Source organism: Sprattus sprattus (genome assembly GCF_963457725.1).
Source record: "Sprattus sprattus genome assembly, chromosome: 13".
NCBI lineage: Eukaryota > Metazoa > Chordata > Actinopteri > Clupeiformes > Clupeidae > Sprattus > Sprattus sprattus.
Genome location: NC_137911.1, coordinates 5919321 through 5940229, shown reverse-complemented (window position 1 = coordinate 5940229; position 20909 = coordinate 5919321). Strand labels below are relative to the sequence as shown.

At 42.3% G+C, this 20909-nt stretch overlaps 1 protein-coding gene across 3 annotated transcripts; it reads right to left on the bottom strand.

The window, feature by feature from the left end:
- Nucleotides 1–316: 316 nt before the first annotated feature.
- Nucleotides 317–20536, bottom strand: vps39 (VPS39 subunit of HOPS complex). 3 transcript variants are annotated; one of them, XM_080849582.1, is made up of 25 exons: nt 20422–20536; nt 19831–19949; nt 19424–19489; nt 19242–19306; nt 18754–18796; nt 18561–18655; nt 18324–18422; nt 18142–18234; nt 17813–17996; nt 16180–16300; nt 15148–15268; nt 14613–14742; nt 14368–14510; nt 14091–14231; nt 13834–13975; nt 12936–13022; nt 11827–11900; nt 11345–11561; nt 11045–11173; nt 10174–10276; nt 9935–9980; nt 5911–6060; nt 3432–3566; nt 3237–3328; nt 317–1765 (listed from the first exon to the last, which is right to left on the bottom strand). In XM_080849582.1, the coding sequence occupies exons 2-25, from the start codon at nt 19901–19903 to the stop codon at nt 1684–1686; spliced, it is 2631 nt and encodes an 876-aa protein (XP_080705708.1). In that variant the 5' UTR covers nt 19904–19949; nt 20422–20536; the 3' UTR covers nt 317–1683. The 3 variants fall into 3 exon arrangements, with proteins under 3 accessions (XP_080705708.1, XP_080705707.1, XP_080705709.1); XM_080849581.1 differs by having other exon boundaries at nt 20042–20521; XM_080849583.1 differs by having other exon boundaries at nt 14613–14739; nt 19831–20521.
- Nucleotides 20537–20909: the final 373 nt, after the last annotated feature.

Sequence of the window (20909 nt, the reverse complement as noted above, 5' to 3'; positions counted from 1 at the left end):
GTCACGAATGTCAAAGATATTCTCAGTGTGTAGTCAGTACTGTAAGAGTGACAGGTGAAAGTGCTGTCATATTGTAGACATTTTAATTGTGCAATATTTTTTTTAAAACTAATTTTTGATTTTCCAACAGCATATGAGCAAATCTCTCTTATTTTAGGTCTTACATATTAAAACAATAATGATTAAATGGATAGATCTGCCCCTGTCCATCCCTGGATTGATGTTCTAGTTTTGTCACTTTGTGTCCACAATAACTGAATCTCAACAGAGTTAAAAAACCAACTCAAAACAGACCATTTATGAAGTGTGAATATGATGCAAGTTTATTAGCAACTGCCACAGCTTCAGACTTTGTTTTAAAAATACAATCATTTCCATCAGATACCCTCTCTTTACAAACCGCGGCATTTTGCATGTTCGCGAAACAAGAATAAGTCAAGGTCGAGAGGTGCAGGAAGAGAGATATGAACAAAAATAAAACAAAAACAAACAAACAAAAACAGATGGGCGCAGATGGACAACAAGCTCAGCAAATAATCCCAGGGTTAGTGTGACAACCCACACCTCCTGAGGACAGTATTGCTCTCTGCTGCCCCCTAAGGGTCATCCCCCTCCCCAAAACCAACCAATGATCACAAGGGAGACATTCCTGCATATTCATCATTTTCTCTCCTGTACCTTCGGCCCCTTTGTGGGGTTAGATCTTGTAACAAATAAATACGAAACCATAAATTAGATTACACAGGCTTAAAGTGCCATGCTACTGTGCAGTTTAGTGAAGCTGCTTGAAGTGAGTATTTCTGCTTTAAGCTTTAACAAAAGAAAGGCTGTATATAACACATACACACAAACATACTTCAATTAAGATATAAAAAAAAAAAAACGCATGGAAGGAAGAAAATAAATGCAAGTAACAGTGGCAGGGCAGGCAGAGAGAGGCACTCAGCCCAACAACCTTGCCACGAGCCTCAGCCCATTCTGAAGGGCCTCTCTTGGCCTCTATTGTGTAGTTGCAGATAAAGCTGCTGTCTGGTGTCGGATTTCCTGCTCAGTGTAGCCCAATCTAAAGCTATAGAAATGGAACACTGAGTCCAGCGCAAACGCTGTTGGCCATCAGCTGAACCCAGGGCTCAAGACAGAGAGCAGGCAGACAACAGAAAGGACAACTTCACTTGTTATAAGAGCAACACACTGCAGAGCGCGACAGAGAGTGTTAATGTGCAAATTGAGACACGGAGAGCTGAGAGAACATCCAAGCATAGATACAGGACAGACAGACAGACAGGGGTGCTTTGGGGCCTCTAGACTTCCCTAGAGGCCTCTCAGAGTTAATGTTCTCACTGCATTTGGCAGACCTGTTCTTCTCTTCAAAGGTCAGGGTTTGGCTCATTTCCTTCCAGTTCAGACTAAAGTCTGGCCCCATCCCCCCACCCCCGCCCAAGACTACACAGGCTTCGTTCCAACAGGCTTGAAATGACTCCGTGAAAGGCTAACAAGATGCCGGAGATCCATGTCCTTCAGTGGACTAGTCAGAATACCTGTTTCCCACACATGAATGAATCCCTATAAAGTCTTTAGGTTCTTGTGAGATCTGTGGGTCCCAGTGAAATCCACATAGTGGTCATGAGAGGCGGAGGTGTGGTGCACCCATACCACTGGTGTGCCCACCTGGCCAAATGGACATCACTGCTCTGTGGGGCACACGCTGCGGTCCTTGCAGCAGAAGTAATGTACCACCACACCATTAGGATACCGGGCAAAGGCACTGTGGATACAAGTACATATTTGTTACCACTATTGTTCATTCGGAGCACAAAAACAAATGATGAGAGCAGAATTGTAGTGTGAGGTCACAGTAGAAGTCAGCAGCTGAAGTACCCAAGCTTTCAAGGGACAAAAGGGGGATTAGTGAAGTTTAAAAAAAAAAAAATAACTTTATTATTCTAGTGACTCCAGTCCACCTTCAAGGTTCAAACTTAACATTCAAATTTTTTTGGCTCAAACATGTTAATATCTGATATAAAGTTGCTACGTGGAATCACAGAAATGAGCCCTATCAACTAAGTTATGTACAGTCACAATTGAGACAACTTCGGGAAGCATGTATTTGAACATTTTGGAAAAGGGTGGGTAGGTCTCCTTGGCTTTCTTTGTGGTTTTCTATACTTGTGCTTAGCTTTTCTCCTTTGTCAGCTGACAATAATGCACAACCTGACCAGACTGTCGATGGAAGGGTAGACAGAAAACAGGAGGAGGCAGGGTTTATTGAGAAGCAACATGTGCAATGGATTAAGTATGTGCTGGGACAACATACAGAAAATCACAAGCTTATAGCATGAATTAAATTCTTTTATATACTAACCACTTTTTTACTTGTACGACTGAGGGGGGGAAAGGTAAGCAGATGAATTGCATGGGACTACTGCAGACCCTTTGGGTGCTCAAACTCCCACCAGGACTCCCTGTGAGACCTAAAGCTTTAGTCACAATTATCCTACATTTTGTAATAGCCCTCTGTTTTTTGCCTCCCCAGTGAGATGTGAGGAACTGTCATATATTTCCTTGGAGAACTGGCCCTCTCCTGACCACTTTCTCTTTTTACAACAGACTTTGGCACACTAGAAAGCCTTACCTGACAGATTGATAACAATATAAGCTTCATCCTGCTTGTAACATAACATATGCTGTATTAGAAGCAGTCTCACACTACCCAGAAAATGTAGTAGGGCCATCAGTTGGTGGCACTATCATAGGAGTGTGCAACCACCTCTCACTACCTCCGACCACAGTGTAAATGAAGCCGATGAATGGACATCTGTGCTGCTTCTATTCAACAGTTCTACAATAATACAAATCAACCAAAGCAAGAAAGTCTCAAACGTGCAAACACCTGCAAAACCTGCTGAAAAGCTGCGATCATCTTCTCATTTAGGTTTTATCGAATTGAGTTGAAGCCAGCTGAGATGTGGCACTTAATTAATTACGTTAGAGATTGTCACACCAAAACTACACATAACTTTTCAGGGAGTTCAGGGAATATACCACAATGCCATCAAATAGACCCTTTCAATTCTATTATCAATTTTAAAATCAATCATGAAACAACAAAATTGCATCATGAAGATTCCTCCAATTTCCCCCAATAGGAATTATCCTGTGTGTTAATGACCACTGACATGATGTTGATGTTGGTGTAATGAATGCTGTGTACTTTTGCATGTATTCAGAGTACCAACCTATTTCCAATCTTCTTCTTACAAACTCTGCAGGTCTTCTCCTCTGTTATCACACATTTCACCTGCTGATGGAAGATCCTCTCCTCCTGGACCTACACACATGAACAAACGATTTCACACATCTTATGCAAATAAACATATGTAAAGCATACACAAAGGAAGGCAAAAAAACATACATCCACACGAAGGGCTTACCCGTAGAAACTCTGCCTGCAGTAGGCTCTTGAGCACCTGGTTGTAGCGCTTTCTCTGGGCCCTCTCCTCCAGCACACTCTCCAGAAAGACACGGATTTCATTGATCTGGGTGTTTGCTGGGAGCAGGTTGATGGCCTGAGCCCATAGCAGGGGAGTGAAGAAGAGGAGGAAAAGAGGGTGAGACAAGACGGACAAAAACAAACTATTGCAGAAAAATGTGGCACTGCTCCGCTAGTTTGCACAGGCTGGAGAACACAAACATCCCCAACTCTGTGACATGCACCTCACTTGGTTCTCCCACTATGAACAGTTCAAAACGTTCAACTATTGCAGCATAAAAATAGTTCAATGATGCAGTTATGGCACCAGTCCATCCCATGTTCATGAGAGCTTTGTAAAGAGGGGATGGGGGGGTGGGGCAGGAACTATAAAGGGTTAAACAGGGGGGAGCCAGTGAGGAATGAGAGAAGAGGGGCGAAAATGTGAGTGAAAAACTAGCTAAATAAATGAGATAAAGGATAAGGATTTAAAGGGTAGAGTAGGGAGGATGACAGAAGACAGAAATGTAAAGGAAATGAGCTGAAACAGAGACAGCATAGACATTAAGCGTGAGGGGGACAGCATGTGTTGGGCTGGCGTGTGGGCTGGTCTGCAGTGGGGCCTGACGCGTGCTGGAGCCCCTGCTGCCGCCGCCGCTCTGTTGTGGCTTTGCTCTGTTCTGCACCGCTGGCACAGCCCAGGCCCCTGGCCCAGCACCAAGGGAAATAAAAGACCAGAAGCATTAGAGCCAATGAGGGAGAGGGAGAGTGGGCAAAAAAAGAAAAAAGCAGGTAGGACCCATGGAAGCTCCACTCTACAAACCTCTCACTGTACAGTGCAGTCCCTTTATTATTGAGCTCAAGGGAGTCCCAAAGAGGGGGGACACAAATACCTCTGATTCCAATCAATTTCATCATTCCATAAAAGCTCCAGATGATGACTTGGGGAAAAAAAAATATCACTTGTTCTGAAAATGCTTTTGGACCCAACATCTTAATCAACTTAACTGGGAATATGTCCAAATATGTGAACCACTTAATTGTTCCTCCAAAATTGTACCCCTGACTAGGTTTAAAAATAAATAAATCTTGTATTGGATTTATGGCGCCACACAAAGCTCTTCATTCAATATGCACATGAATCCTCCAAACCACAGTGAAGAGAAAGTACAGCTTATAAAATCAGGGGCATTAAACACTGAACAAGGAACTATACCATAAGGAGGGCCCCTCCCTTGGGTGCTTCTAAGGGCCAAACTTTTGACTGTTGACATAACCAACCACAGAGTATTACATCTGTGTGCTGTTTACCATGTGTGACCAACACAACACAACCTATTATGACTATGATGTACTTTGCAAAACGCTGACTGGTTCGATAACTATGGTTTTCATGGAGAACTGGTGAAAACCTACTTATTATTATACATCAACGTCTGGAAAAATGTGTCACTCCACAGTTACATTTCAATGTTTGAATTCACTGATTGACACCTTTATGTTGTGTTCCCTTTGCGTCACCATGTTAAGAGCTTGACATGTATAACACTTATGATGGTGAAAAAGGTTTGTAGAAATAAATTGTGTGTAAAATGTGACTATACATTTGCAATATATTTGCTGTACTAAAGCATCGAATGACCATGACGCGTCATCCGAGATTAAGGACATTTTGGCTTCTCTGAACCCAATGCTACAGCCAGGATGTTCTCCTTTGAAGTTTCCGCTCCGGAGAGGACTGTCTGTTTGTGTTTTGGCTTGTGTGATCCCACCAACTGCCCATTTCCCAGTACCATTTCGACATTCCATGTTGCCAGATGAAACAAATTGGCAGGCAAACACAGCGTGCTGCAGCCATGGAAGCAAGCAAACAAACTGGATCAACAGGGATAATGGTAGATTCTACCCGACCTCAAAGCCTCGGCATCCTTCTAAAAAGCCACATGATAAGAGGCGTAGTAAAAGGTAAATATTAGAGATGCGTTTGAAAGATGGAGACAGCTTAGAACCCAGAAGGATTTTATGTTGGGTGCTGAGTTGGCTAATTTTCTCCAGAAAAGGTTAGCACTGAGCTTCAGTCATGGTTAGCTAACCTTAATTAATTAATCACTACTGGCATTGGTGGGCATTTCACGTGATTTCAACATTCCAGCACTCACATTCATACTCCATGTGCAGCTAGGTTATCAATCGTGTAGGCTCAGTGTTCTTAACTTGGCAACCCAGGTGAGCTTCCAGTCTCTCAGGAAACATGATAAGAAATACGAAATAAGAAGAAATAAGACAAATAAAAAATAGAGTTGTTGGAAGGGGGTGGATTAACACTCAATCTGCATAAGGTGAAATGCGCTGGTAGATGGAAGCGGGTTTATAAGCAGGTTTGTTGCAATTGGATTTGATTTGCCATGATGAACCTGTGTGTGTGGTGAGCATCCTCTCACCTTGGTGGTGTTCAGCTTGCTGTGGTGCAGCTCCAGCACCTGGAGTGCTGCCTGCAGGTTGGCCTGGGGCTCCGACAGCTCCATCTTGATGGGGCCCAGGCAATGGACATCTGGAGGGGACAGGTACATGCGCAGCAAAGACAGGTACACCTGCACATACAAATATACAAACACAAATGTGAGTAGACTGCACTGACTAATGGCTAAAATCAACCCTTAGGGATGGAAGATGTAAACCAATGTCCTTAGTGGTTGAATTCCTATTGGAGAGCAGTTTACATTAAAATTCCATAGACTGGATTTATAAATGAAATAAAAATAAGATGTTTATATAAAGTGTGTACATATATATATTACATTACAAAGCCATATCAGTGAAGTTATAAATTTTAAAATTTTGAAATGGAAATCAGTGAAGTTATAAATTTTAAAATTTTGAAATGGCTCCTTTCGTTTCATAAATGGACCACAACTCAAGACACGCGCTGCTTACTGTAGCATATCTCTTGTCTTTCATGTTACTCTATACGTAATACAGTATACATAGTATACATACTGAAAGCCATTCCACTAACTTTTCGATGTTAGATGTTAGGTACGCTACCACCAGGGGGAACTTGATTGGCTACTTTTCCTCCATCAACTGTATATAGAGACACACTGTCCACCTCTATATACGGCCATTGTCCCCCCCCCCCCCCCCCCCCATTAGACTATAGACTACAATAAACTATAGACTATACCTATTAGCACATACTGTACAATTATCATAACCAAACATGAACATAATCAGAGTTCTTTTTTGAGAATTAGCCTATTTTTCCTTTAGAGATAAGTGGATAGCAATGCTTTAACACCGAAGACATAGACAATATTTCAAAATGTGCATATATATATACAGCCGCGGAAAAAATTAAGAGACCACTTCAAAATTATCAGTTTCTCTGGTTTTACTATTTATTGGTATGTGTTAAAGTAAAATGTACATTTTTGTTTTATTCTATAACCTACTGGCAACATTCCTACCAAATTTCAAATAAAAATATTGTCATTTAGATCATTTATTTGCAGAAAAATGACAATTGGTCAAAATAGCAAAAAAGATGCAGTGTCTTCAGATCTCGAATAATGCAAAGAAAACAAGCTCATATTCATTTTTAAACTACACAATACTAATGCTTACACTTAGGAAGAGTTCAGAAATCAATATTTGGTGGAATAACCTTGATTTAAAATCACAACTTTCATGTGTCTTGGCATGCTCTCCACCAGTCTTTCACATTGCCGTTGGGTGACTTTATGCTACTCCTGGCGCAAGAATTCAAGCAGCTCGGCTTCTTTTCATGGCTTGTGACCATCCATCTTCCTCTTGGTCACATTTCAGAGGTTTTTTATGGGATTCAGGTCTCGAAATTGGGCTGGCCATGACAGGGTTCTGATCTGGTGGTACTCCATCCACACCTTTACTGGCCTGGCTGTGTGGCATGGAGCATTGCCCTGCTGGAAAAAACATTTCTCAGAGTTGGGGAACATTGTCAGAGCTAAAGGAAGCAAGTTTTTCTTCTGGGACAACGTTGTACTTTGCCTGGCTGAGGTTTGTAAAAGACCATAAGGATTGAAAAAAGGGGACTGGAGGGTTTTCTAGTTCGTCTTCTCTGATGAGTCCAATTTTCAGCTTTGCCCAACACATGGTCGTCTGATGGTTAGACGGAGACCTGGAGAGGCCTACAAGCCAGAGAGTCTTGCACCTACTGTGAAATCGGACTCATCAGAGAAGACGAACTAAGAAGAACCTCCAGTCCGCTTTTTCAATCCTTATGGTCTTTTACAAACCTCAGCCAGGCAAAGTACAACGTTGTCCCGGAAGAAAAACTTGCTTCCTTTTGCTCTGACAATGTTCCCCAACTCTGAGAAATGTTTTTTCCAGCAGGGCAATGCTCCATGCCACACAGCCAGGCCAGTAAAGGTGTGGATGGAGTACCACCAGATCAGGACCCTGTCATGGCCAGCCCAATTTCGAGACCTGAATCCCATAAATAACCTCTGAAATGTGATAAAGAGGAAGATGGATGGTCACAAGCCATGAAAAGAAGCCGAGCTGCTTGAATTCTTGCGCCAGGAGTAGCATAAAGTCACCCAACGGCAATGTGAAAGACTGGTGGAGAGCATGCCAAGACACATGAAAGTTGTGATTTTAAATCAAGGTTATTCCACCAAATATTGATTTCTGAACTCTTCCTAAGTGTAAGCATTAGTATTGTGTAGTTTAAAAATGAATATGAGCTTGTTTTCTTTGCATTATTCGAGATCTGAAGACACTGCATCATTTTTGCTATTTTGACCAATTGTCATTTTTCTGCAAATAAATGATCTAAATGACAATATTTTTATTTGAAATTTGGTAGGAATGTTGCCAGTAGGTTATAGAATAAAACTAAAATGTACATTTTACTTTAACACATACCAATAAATAGTAAAACCAGAGAAACTGATAATTTTGAAGTGGTCTCTTAATTTTTTCCGCGGCTGTATATATACACATATATAATAAATAAACTGGTTGATACACTGATGTGAGAAGGTCGCACCTGGGTACTGTTCAGCGACGCTCGCTAAGCGGTTTAGCGAGCTAAATTCCAGGCTAAAAAAAAGACAACACCGCTTTAGCCAGTTCGCAGAAGCAACTTTTTATCAATCACCATGGTAATTAATCACTTAGCACTAACCTGCTCCAGGGCAGGCTAACCAAAGTTTAGCTGGCTAAACTTGCCACATCCACGCCAAAAGGAGGGATCCCATTGACAAGGAGTCATATTGTAGTTTGATTAGCGTAGGAAAAGTTCTTTGCGATCGCCAAGAAGATCCATTTTTCCATCATGATGAGTTATTGTATGAGCGCTACCGATCCACCCGACAAGGAATAATGAATTTAGAAGACCTTCTCGAGTCATTTATTGCATAGCCCACCACCGTAGAACATTGAATGTCTTCACTTTCTTGCAAGTTGTTGCCTTCATTTTTGTAATGTCGGCGATGCGGAGAACAAAGCACAGTGTGACAGTGGTAGCCTATTAGTACAGTTGAGACATTGGTACAGTTGATTAACCCCGAAATAACTTTCATGCTCAGCCATGAGACGTGATTTTTAGTTTGCACATGAATACTAACGTTTTCTTTGATCCCAGGAAATTTGAGCACAAAACCCATCTCCATTACGGAGATATTGGCTAAAGTTGTTTTACCTACTTTATCTTACATCATTGCAAACATTTAGTTTTGCAAACGTGTCTAGTTTTTGTGCAGTGGTGGATGGTGGAAGTGGATGGTAAGGTGGTTGCATGATAAGAAGAGAGAAAGAAACACAATTTATTTGCATTGCTTCAATGTATTGAATTTCTTATTAATACATTTTCATTTAGTCATTTAGCAGACGGTTTTATTCAAAGCGATTTAAAACTACAATTCTTACGAAGGGGAAGGGAGTCGAACCGGCGATTTACTGCATGCAAGCCCTACGCTCTACCCGCTGCACCAGCCTATGGAAAGTTTCTTTAATGCTGTTGCAGTCGCGACAGTGATGAATTTTGACATGATTATGGTCTTGAATTCTTCATAATGCGTTCATGGTCATATCCCGCCTTAGCGGAGAAAAAAATTTGCCTTTTTCTTTGAGTTTAGACTATAATGCCGTTCAAAAAATCCTGGTTTGGTTATCGACCTTTCATGCCTTTTAAAGCAGGACGTGCACGCGCAATTTAGCTGATGATTTTAGCCTGGGATAAATTAACGAGAGGTTAAAAAAAATTAGCGCCCGTCGCCAGACGGGCTTGGCCTGTTCTCAATTAGCGAGCTAGTTAATCTCCAGTTGCGAGCTAAATTAATTATCTTAGCTTCAGTTGTACGCCGAACAGGGCCCTGGTTTCTTATTATCTAAGAGCCAAATGTTTCCCCTATGTTCTCTTGAGTTGAAATGATCTGGCACAGTGCCCCAACCCAGCCGCCCCCTGCAGTGTACTGTACTCACATCCTTATTCCCATCGGTCAGCCTGTCGTAGTGCTTGTGACAGTACCTGTGGGCAAGGACAAAAAGAGATGAGCACAGGGGGCAAACTTCTGTCACAACAAGAACAGCTTTCTAGAACTTTCCAAGGTCAGCGTGGCAGAAGGCCAGTCTTGGTGGCAGTGGCCACACTGGGCAAGCTAATAGAGGATGCCTTGAGATGCCAGGGACAGGGAGCGGTGAGGGAACGCTGTGCAACTTACTCCTCAGCCATGCGCGTGTCGTTCAAGATGTGTACGTAGATGAAGAGGGCCTGTTCGTGCTTCCCCATGCGGCCCAGCAACAGAGCACGCTCCTCCAGCAGACCTGACAAAACCACACACACAAAAACACAGAACAATTCACCACGTATTGTAACCTCACTGTTCATATATAAATACAGACATATTGAAAAAACACAATACTGTTTCTTTTTCATGAGCAAAGCATTTCTCACTCCATGCTCATTACATTTGAAGACACCAAAACCATGAGCTAATTACCCTTGAACGAACGTTTTCCATTTTTATGAAAGCTCTATAGACCACAGTTTAGCCTGGTTTATGCTTGAAATTCAAAACACTGTATAATTGGACAGCATTTTGCTCGGAGGCTGTTCTTCAGAATGTGGTGATGTGACAGTAAGATGGTGTTCACACATAGCCAAGACCATAACCTTTTAATTAATGTGCTCATCACAGCCACATTTTGTTAATATCTGTTATCGTCACTAAACATAATGCAACCCCACAGCCGCTTCTGCTCTGTGAATTTTGTAGCACCTAATGCAGATCCTCATGCTTATCTTGCAGATAACAAATGAGCAACTTTAAAATAAAAGGACCTGGAAGAATATTTAGCTTTATGTGTCCAATCCTTTGAATGAGTCCATATGAAACTTCTTTGTAGCTCTTAACAGGTGGTCTGTTAAGCTGCTGGACAGTACAACCTGTTAATTGCCAGTAGTCCTCATTGACACTAACAGTCAGCCTTCATGCTTCTTCATAACAATAGCAAACAGTGAAACATCACGTGAAACTAGTTATGCTAGGCACTTCTCTAAAGGGAACTCCTTGGGGGGGACCACAGACTCACCATCAAAAGGAAAGTCGCTGATGAGGCGCCCTGGCTCGTAGTTGCTGGAAATTTCCAGAAAGTTCAGCAGCTTGTTTCTGAACTCCCCTAACTGGCCTTCCTCCTGCCCTGCAGGTACCGCAGTCACTCCTACAAACCAGAGGCAAGAGGCGGGAGAGAGACGGAAAGAGAGAGATGAGAAACAGAGGATAAAAGCTGATAAATACAAAAACAAACATCCAACCAATTAAGAGGTGAAGGAAACTGTCAAATGTTTAAAAAAGGGGTTCAGGTTAGTGTTGAATCTCCTTGGGCTCCTACCCTCAGGCAGAGAGCCCAGATACTCCTTCATGAGGGCCTGCACACGCTCGAGGTACAGCTCGATCAGCACGTTGTGGAACTCGGGCCCCGTCTCTTCCCACACATGGATGATGTGCTCTAGGTAGGGCACAGCCAGCTCCTTAAAGCCTTCTTTCAGGAAGTTCAGCACTCCGTCTCGTGGCAGCGCCTCCACTTCTGGCAGGTCCTCAGTGAAGATCTGACCCAAGATCACATTCAAGGCAGATATCCGTTAGCTCACAAGGCTTATTTACTGGAGCATGGGTACAAATAATGATGAATAAAAAAGTTGCTGCCTTCACAACAAGCGCAACATTAAAAATTATACTGAGCTTAAAAGGCTTACATTCTTAAAAATAGAAAAACCTCCTGGTAAAAGTGGAAGATTAATAGTTTATTATAATAATAGTTTATATCATATCACCACCATGTCTCACAACGGACATATTACTTAATTCTTGTACCTTTAAGCCATCCTCTGGGCAGGTTTTCATCACCCAAGGAGAGAACTCAAAAATGATGCCCATGTTCTCCACCCCTGGAGAAATACACAGTAGAAATGGTTAGGTAGGCTCATGCATAGTGTTTGGGATGAATAGAAGTGAATGAGAGTCAGGTATGCTTGTAAGAGCTGTGCGTATGTGCATATCCTTGGTCAAGGCTGGTGTATTCAAGTGTGCAATGCCATTCAAATCAGACACTGACTCTTGACTTTTTGACTTTGACTGTTTTGATGCCAGGGCATAAGTGCCTAGTAAATCCAAACACAGATTCACTATACAATATACAAAGTGCAGTTAATATTGAACTGGTAAAAACAAGCAGGCGGAGCCAGGGCATTAGTTCACATTGCTGTATATAAGAATAGTAAGCAGTTAAGACTTGGACATTTCTCCAAAGATACATAGTTTACAATAAGCACTGGTTGACTGAGTGGTTGTAAACAGCTGAAATAAGTGGACTTTCCCATTAATGAAGCATAATTCAAGCTAGCACTAACAGGAATATCTCAAGAAAAAAGAAGGAACCTTGGCCATCTGCCTGGAAAACACTGCAGACCGCTACAGACCCATTGGCTCTTCTCCTTAGTGAAAAAGGATGGTGATACCTATGCTGGTTTGCCATGCCATGTTTCTGATCGGTTTCTCCCCACCTCCTCTCTCCCCTTCTGCCACAAGCCCCTCCTCCCCTTCTTTTTCTATCTCTACCTCTGTACCAAGCAGATGGCCGCCACCAGCCCCAAGAATGTATGCATGAGAATATCACTGCAGTATGCACAGTAGAAGGGTTAACAATATCCATGTAAACTAATGCCAAAAAAACAGACCAACAACAACCTTTTCCAGAGCATCTAATAGCCATTCAGACTAAATGCACACACTGGGAACATAAATATGCTGATTGAATGCAGGTCTGAAGCTGGGAGTTGGCAGAGAGGAGGGAGAGAAGTGAACTCAAAGTTGCCTGTGTTTATTGGTGGGATATGCAGTATGCTTGTGCTTGGTAAACAAACAAGACTAGAGGCAAAAAAGAAGTGTGTGTATGGGTCTGAAGTCGCCTGTGCGGTTCTCACCCAGTCTCTGTAGGTATTGCACCGTCCTCTCATGGCCCTTCAGTGGTGAGTTGGCCTTGGTGGACTGGTCCAAGAGGACCTGCAGGGCTGCAGAGCAGAGGGAGGAGGAGATGAAGGAAAGAAGAAAAGAAAAGAAAACAGAGTGGTGGCTCAGAGTGAAGGAATTAGTGCGTTGTGAGCGAAAGGGGTCAAGCAGAGCAATTTGAGAAGAACATGGGGAAAAGAGGATTTTGGATGACCCCTGTGATGTAATATGCAATGGGGTGCTGAATTGGAGCTTTGCCTTGGCAGTGCCGCTAGTTACAGGCTGATCAATGAGGCTACACGGGGGAAGCCAGAGAGTGAGTGAGTGAGCAAGAGTGAGAGGGCTTCATCCACAGCTGCCTGCTCTGAGGAGCATGACATCACCACAGCAGCTGAGAATTACTGATTAAAACCACTCGCTGTGAACAAGAGCAGGCCTCAAGCCATCGCCTCCAACAACAGGGATCGGCCCAACACTCAGTTGGCTCTCTCTCCTGCTGAAGAACCACCACGGGCCACTACGTGTCTGGACCTCAAAGCAGCTTATTAGCTTTCAAGAGCCAGTCAGCTCTTCAATAGAAGCATATATAGGTATAAGCTCTTAATCTTTCATAAAAGCTGAGAACAGAGAACCATATTTTATTTTGCTTTCCCTCATTGAGGTTTGTTTTAAACATGTGGTACTTGTATTGTTGATTTATTCCAGCGGTTTTTTAATCTAATATTGAAGCTAGGCAATTTGCAAAATACTGAACATCTGTGTTCAACAAAATCAGTGTAAGCTAGATGGAGGAAATGACAATATCAAGAGGCAGTACCACTATCAATGGAGTACGAGGGGGAAAGAGACAGCAAAGGGGAGATCTTTGGGTACCTTTCTGGTGCAAGCCCTTCTTCTCATAGAGGATAATGAGTTCGCTGTATTTGTGGGCCTTCTTTAGCACATACTCGCTCTCCTCAATGTGGCAGTGGTTGTTCTCCAGACGCAGAAGAGGCGACACTAAAGCCACATTGGTCTAGAGGGGGTCAAAGTATGCAATGTTTAAACAGAGCACTTCTGTTCATTGTAAAGGAACTATGAGTAACAGCATTCACAGTAAGATGAAGCAGAACTATGGAGAAAAGGTTTACATGGAGGTAGCACTTGAGGAGGGTGGTGTCGATGATCTGCAGCAGTTTCTTGCGGCTCTTAATGGTGGGTGTGCCCTCCATAAGGGGAGAGGTTGTAGAAGGGTCGGAGTCATTCAGCTGCTTTACTAGGTGACTGCGTTTCTGCATGGAGAGCACCAGGTGGAAGGATTTAAGAGGGGTTTACACCAACACATTGTAATGCTAACAGGCATGCATGACCTTGCAGACCCAGGCGTTGAAGCATACTTTTTTTTTATAATTTCAAACAAATTCACACCTGAGTAAGGTAATCAATCAGAGCGAGATGGGCCTTTTCCAGTTCGGCTCCTGACAGTGTAGGCAGTGGGTTGGGGTAGTGCAGTTGCTTGCGGTAGTCAGCTGGTAACAGGTCTGGATACAGCCCAATCACATGAGTGGGATCTGGAAACACAACAGGGGAGCTCTTCACAACTCGTCCCATTCCAAAAAAACTAACAATTAACTGCTGGATCTATAGGCTATACTACTTGCTCGCTAGCCCACCTGTTCCTAGTTTGGCGAACCCTTGCATGGAGTCATCAAAGCGTTTCTGGCAGAAGAGGTTGAAGGCGTATAGGTTCTGGATGTGGTGGATCTGCTGACTCTTTTCCCCATCCGAATCGTCCTTCATCTTCTGGGGGCACAGGTAGAGCAGCACAGGGAGAGTGAGGTATGAGGTCTCATAACAAGACACAGCTGTTTCAACAATGTGTAAAGCATTGGACTGAATGCTCGATGGAGACCACGATACAACAGCAAGCAGTCCAAACATTCATATTCTTCTTTCTATAGATTTTGACATGGGTTTGTCTGTGTTCATTTTATCAAGCTGACAATTCATCAAAGAAGACTTGCAGAACAGTACTTTGTCAACACTTTTGTTCTCCGGGTATTGTGTGTGCAGTGTCTGGCATAAAACTGTACTGTTTCTGCTACGAGCAGGGAATATGAAACAGAGCCGGAGGATTTGAATGAGAAATCACTCTGCAGTGCACATTTGCATTCTGGGCCCGTGGGGGTTTAGTGTGGGGCTGCTCACCGCCAACTGAAGAGCCAGCTCAAACTGCTTGTCCTGCAGGAGCTGCCGGATCTGGCTGGCAATGGAGACGGGCACAAGACGCCACACAAAATGGTTGCTGGCCACGTACACAATGTTAGGCCTGAAACAGGAAGAGAATGGAGGTGGGGGAGAGAGACTTCAGCTTTACTTATCCACAGGGGAGAAACTGCACAAGTCTTTTTTTCTTCAAAGAAAAGCAGTGACAGAATCAGATTTGAGAACACATGCATCTGTATCTCAGTGTTTATAAAAGCACCAGACAACAAGGCAGCTAATGCATTAATCCAAGATGGAAAGACACCTGAGGCATCCTGCTGGGGTTTAATTCCCCTTAGCAGCTGGTGTCCCAGTAATTACATTAAGTCATTCAGTAGATACCACTCACATGACAATGCATACATTTACAAGCACATCTCCTGCCTGGAACATGACCCATGATACTGAGGTTCCTAGTGCCAGCTGGGAGAGGATGGAAATCACTGTTTCTGAATCAGTTCACTGAATTTGTAAGTAGAATTTGTAACTGCACCAATAATGATGACTATGTGACTAACACACATATTACTTTGACTTACTAATGCCCCTGGCATTTCCCTAAATCAGTCGTTCCCTAACTTTTCATGGAAGAGCCCCCTTTCCCTTTGACAACCAAATAGGTTAGTTACAGGCTACTACAGGCTTTTCTTACTTTTTCGAGGGGAGTTTAAAAGCGAACCACAAAACAACATAGTGCATAGCCTGCACAGCTAGTGGGAAAGTGTGTTTATTTATCCTTCACGTGACTTTTTACCAAAAATAAATACAAATTTGAAGATAACCAAAAGTAGTTGCTCAAAGTGTCAAACGGTTGTTAGTGTTCCTTTACTTAAACCAGTACTTATTTGTGTAAGGTTCTCATTCCATTTTTTTCACCCTAAACCTGCATGGATGGATATTATTGATGATTTCATAAAGAATGTGTATTCCACATATGTGAGGCATGCCCATGTGTAGTGAAGAGGTGTCTCTCACCCTGCAGAGGTGATGAAGCGTGGCCTCTGCAGCTCCACACTCTGGACCAGCAGGCGCGGCTCAAAGGTGCGGATCTCTACGTAGCGTGGAAGCACAGCTATGATGTATGGAGGTTGGTGCTCTGAACAATTAAGAGAAGAGAGATGAGGTGAAGAGACAAAAGACAGAAGACAGTACACATAGTGCTACATAATAATCCCCCCAGACACACACACAAAAAACACTGAATGGATTTCAAAAGTATTTCCTTACTGATGTTAATTAAATCTGTGGGACAATAAGAACAACACAAGGTATTGAGAATGAAACAATACCCTTCTTCAACAAAAGGATGGTTTGGAATTGAGAGGAAGGGATTTGGCAAAACTGAATCAGTGCTCTCTGCAACAAACTGAAGGTTCAGAGACATCCAAGTCTCCTGGGCTGGCGAGTGGCAGGAAATGTGATTGGAGACAGAGGGCCAAAGCCCTGGGGTTGAGCCTTCATCAGGCTGCCATTTGGACAGTGTAAGGAAATGACTGCAGGTCACTTTTGAGGTCAGCTCTAGTTCTGTTCTTGCATTTTAAATGGGGAAGTGGATAGTGATTTGAAACCTGAACAATGACAGATCATTCCCTATTCTTATTTATTTAAACCAGAAAAGGCAAAACTGTTGTTTTGTGATTGTTGTTTTCTTAGTAGCCGACATACACATAAGCACACTTCAATGTTGTTTTTTCACATTGGTATTGTCATTTGTGTTCAAGAGAATTCCACTAGCATGGTTTCTTGTCAGCCCACAGGCTTATCTTGAAAGGGTAGCTGACCAAAGACAGATAGGACAGGGGGGATAAAAAGGGGATGGGTCAAAGGTTTACTGGGTTGGATGAGTATTATAAAGGAGCAAAGGAGCCAACGAGCAGTTACTGTCTGGAAGAGCATCCCCATCACAACATGGGGGCTCCACAGCCTTTTCCCACACTCAATGAACAGAACTCATAATAGGAGTTATATGCTCCCTCTGTTGAGCAAATGGGGAACTGCTGTAATATAACTACTGAGTGCAGACTACATAAATCAGTCATTTCTCGTAGCACTTGGCTGCTCTATCAAACAGCAGCAGGAAGGTCTTGTCAACACTTAATACTAAACACAAACATTAACACAAAACATATTCCCACAAAGCCAGCAAATGCTCCAAAGGCTTCTCAGCATGTCATAATGAGAAATTTGTTCCTAAAATCATATTTTCTATTTTTAGTTAGTGTTTTTATGTCTATGTGATTAATGCCTGCAGGATATTCAGTTTTTGCTAGCATTTAACGCATTATGTTCCAGCACTTGTAATCAACCTGGAAATATATCATCATTGAAACACACACAAAAAACTCAGAGATCTGAGCAACAATAAAATATTGATGCTTTTCTTTTTGCAGAGTAGGTGTGCAAGCTGCTTTCATGGTGGGTGTAGAATATTGTACATCAAATCTGCATATAGACCAAAAAGGACAGTGGAAAAGTGTGTCTTTTTGTGCAGTTTTTCTTTCTTTCTGGCTGGCTGGCTCTCACAATTGACAAAAAACATGAACAAAGGATGATTTGCAGGAGGTTACACTTTTTCACTTTGTAAAATATATAAAAGTTGGAACAGTACCCATGGCAACGGGAATGTCTGTCCAATTGAGTGCACATTTCTGGGTGCAAACTCCCTCCTCATTTAGTACAACTGTAAGATCATCCTGGCCCACTGCCACTTTGCCATCAGCCAGTGGGGCAACCAAGGGCTCTAACTGTTTTCCAGTAGGAAAGAGCTCCTTGATAGAACCACGACCATCCATCTGAAAGACAGGCACAGGGATTTTAAAGGAAGTTTTACATCACAGATAGCATTTGGGCATTTGACCCTTATTAATGGATTAGCAATTCATCTTACAACGTCTTACCCTGGATATTTTTAGTATGAGAGAAAATATGAAAACTCACTCGGATAAGGTAGTAGTCCCGCTTGAATCCTACACAGATTGAACTTTCACACCATGCCATGGACTTGGGGATGTCAGGGGCAGCAAAATCCCCCTAGGAAAGCAGTGTCACTAGCTTATTATTATGAAACTTCTGACAGGAATACACTCACAGACAGACACCGCTCAAGTCTTCTGTCTCACCTGCAGCTCGTGGAACTCTCTGTCTTTCCAGTAATACAGCTGAAGTTTCTTTTTCACAGCCACACACATCCTTAACTTTGCCTCCCCAGATGCGGAATGCTACAGGAACATAGAGGAACATATTGACAACGGGACAGGAGATTGAAATAAGACAGAAAGAAAAAATATAGAATTAGTTGACAAGTCAGAGTTATAAAATGTACAGTACAGCAAGGACAAGACACATCTACAACAGACCTGAAGATCACAAGCAAAGAGTGTGGCCCCTCTGGCTTTAGATACGACAGTGATCTGCTGGAAGGTCAGGAGGTCATGAACATGGATGTTATTCTCTGTAGAGGAAACAAACATATAATCAATAATGCTAATCAACATCCAAAGGTCTTGTACATTGAACAGCAATCGTGCAAACAATATCAAGTCATCTTACCAAGAAGGCTGACCAGAATTTTGTACTGCGACACCACATAGAGCTAGGGGGAACAGAATGTATTGAATTCATTGATGGATTGTTGTACATGTGTGATAGACCAGTTCAACACTTGTCAGATGTTCAACAATCAGAATGATAATCAATGATATCTTCTTTCTTGCCTAAATAGGAATGAATATATGATATGCCACTGACAGGTGGAAAAAAGAAACACACTATAAAAATAACTATGTGGAGGAACTAAGAACTTGTCACTAATTGGTACACAGGTTTAAAATACAGATTTTGATGTAAATCTAAATTTAGCTTTTGATGTCTGGTGAAGAGTATTATATCCTGTTGTGATTGGAATCATAGCATCCCATAGGCTACACAGTCAGTAACAAACCATTATTAATGTAGCATCACTAACTACATGTGTGTTATTCTAAATAAGTTCTTAAATTTAAGAATTGAATGTATGTTTGCGAGCTCAATGAATGTACCTGCTGAATCTTCTTTGAAAAGTTCTTGTTGGACTTCTCTAAGGTCACCTCAAACCTATTGGTACCTGTGAGATATGAAGGGTGTTGGGAAGACACTTCATCATGGGCCACAGGCTGCTTTCAAATAGAAAACAATATGGAACCTTCGTACTGTACATTATGGCGGCATCACACCCTTTTACCTGCTTCTTTCTTGATCCTATACAACAGAAGATGGCCTGGTTTTGTCCCCACAAGAAGCCAGTCCTCTGTGAATACGATATCCACAGCAGCATTAAGATACAGGAATGAATGGTATAAAACAATGACTAATGCTGCCTTGTTCATGTTAACGTTGCCATAAACAAAAACACAAAGTGTCCTTAGTATTTGTGTACTGTGATAAAAACAGATGATCTGTGTAATAAAAGGGCTACTTCAAACAAATAGAAGGAAGCACGATACGAAATATAGAATAAAAGTGTGGAACCCAAACACCGTATGCTATCAGGCTAGTTGACACCTGTGCTGTCTCCTACATAAGTGCAACCAAGCCCAATTACATTTTGTTTTCATTGTCTCCAAGTACTACAGCGGTAAAGGAACTTACCCCAAGCCGCCAGGCAATCAATCTGGAGCGGCAACTTCTCCAAAATAGGGACAGGCTCATAGGCATCATGCATGGTGGAGGAGTCTCGGGCGTAGCTTCCGTTAACGTTGGCTGGCTAGCTATGATTTCAATTGTAAATTAGTCACGTTTGCTGGACTAAAAGACGCAGTTTAAAGAACAGCGTGGCATTAATTTATGTTAGTTGGCTAACCTTCGCAAAGACTACTCAAGGTAACTGAAGAAACAACTACGGACTGTCAACTAATCAAGCAAGCCATCTTGTCAAACCAGCACCACAGACGAGCGAACGTTAATTGTAGCCTTTGACTAAACAAAGTGTCCAAGGCGAAACTTGCCCATTTCTTTTACTTTGCGTAACTCTATTACATCATACTATCTACACCATCGTTGTGTCACTTTATGAAAGGTTCTCAATAGTTAATATTTGTTAGGCTATCTAGCCCACAGCTTCTGGCGTTAGCTGTTATGCTAGTTAGCTAGCTACTCAACCACAAACGAACATTTAAATTGCTAACAAATGAACAGCCACTTTCTCAGCCCATTCTTCTAAATACAACCGTCGTCTTGTACCATGAAGATTTAATTCCGTCAACTGAGTAAATAAAGTTATTGTGGGCGCTGCCTCAAATGCAGAGTATGTCCACACAGGCAGCAGGCCAGGCAGCAAGTCTTCAGCAAGTGAAGTGATGCACTAATGCTGTTGTGACAGGCACGTGATCCCCGCCCATGGACTCACGAGAGACGAATTATACGTGGAGGTGTCTACAGCATACAGTTCATGGCAATTTTTTTTTTTTTTACAAATTGTAAAGCGGAAAGCACTCTGCAAATGATCACATCTACAAAATTGACCAGAAAGCCAAAAGTCAGGATACAGAGGAATTCTCTGATCTCCTCTTTGTTCCTGGGAACCTTTTACTTGGGCAAACAATGAGATAAACATCTGATGTTGACTTTGAAGAGTAATTTTCATATTATAATGCACCTCTGTCTTTTCATGTTTGTCTGAAGTGACTGACCATAGTTTCACATCCCTTCTTTTGCGGTCTCTGCCATTG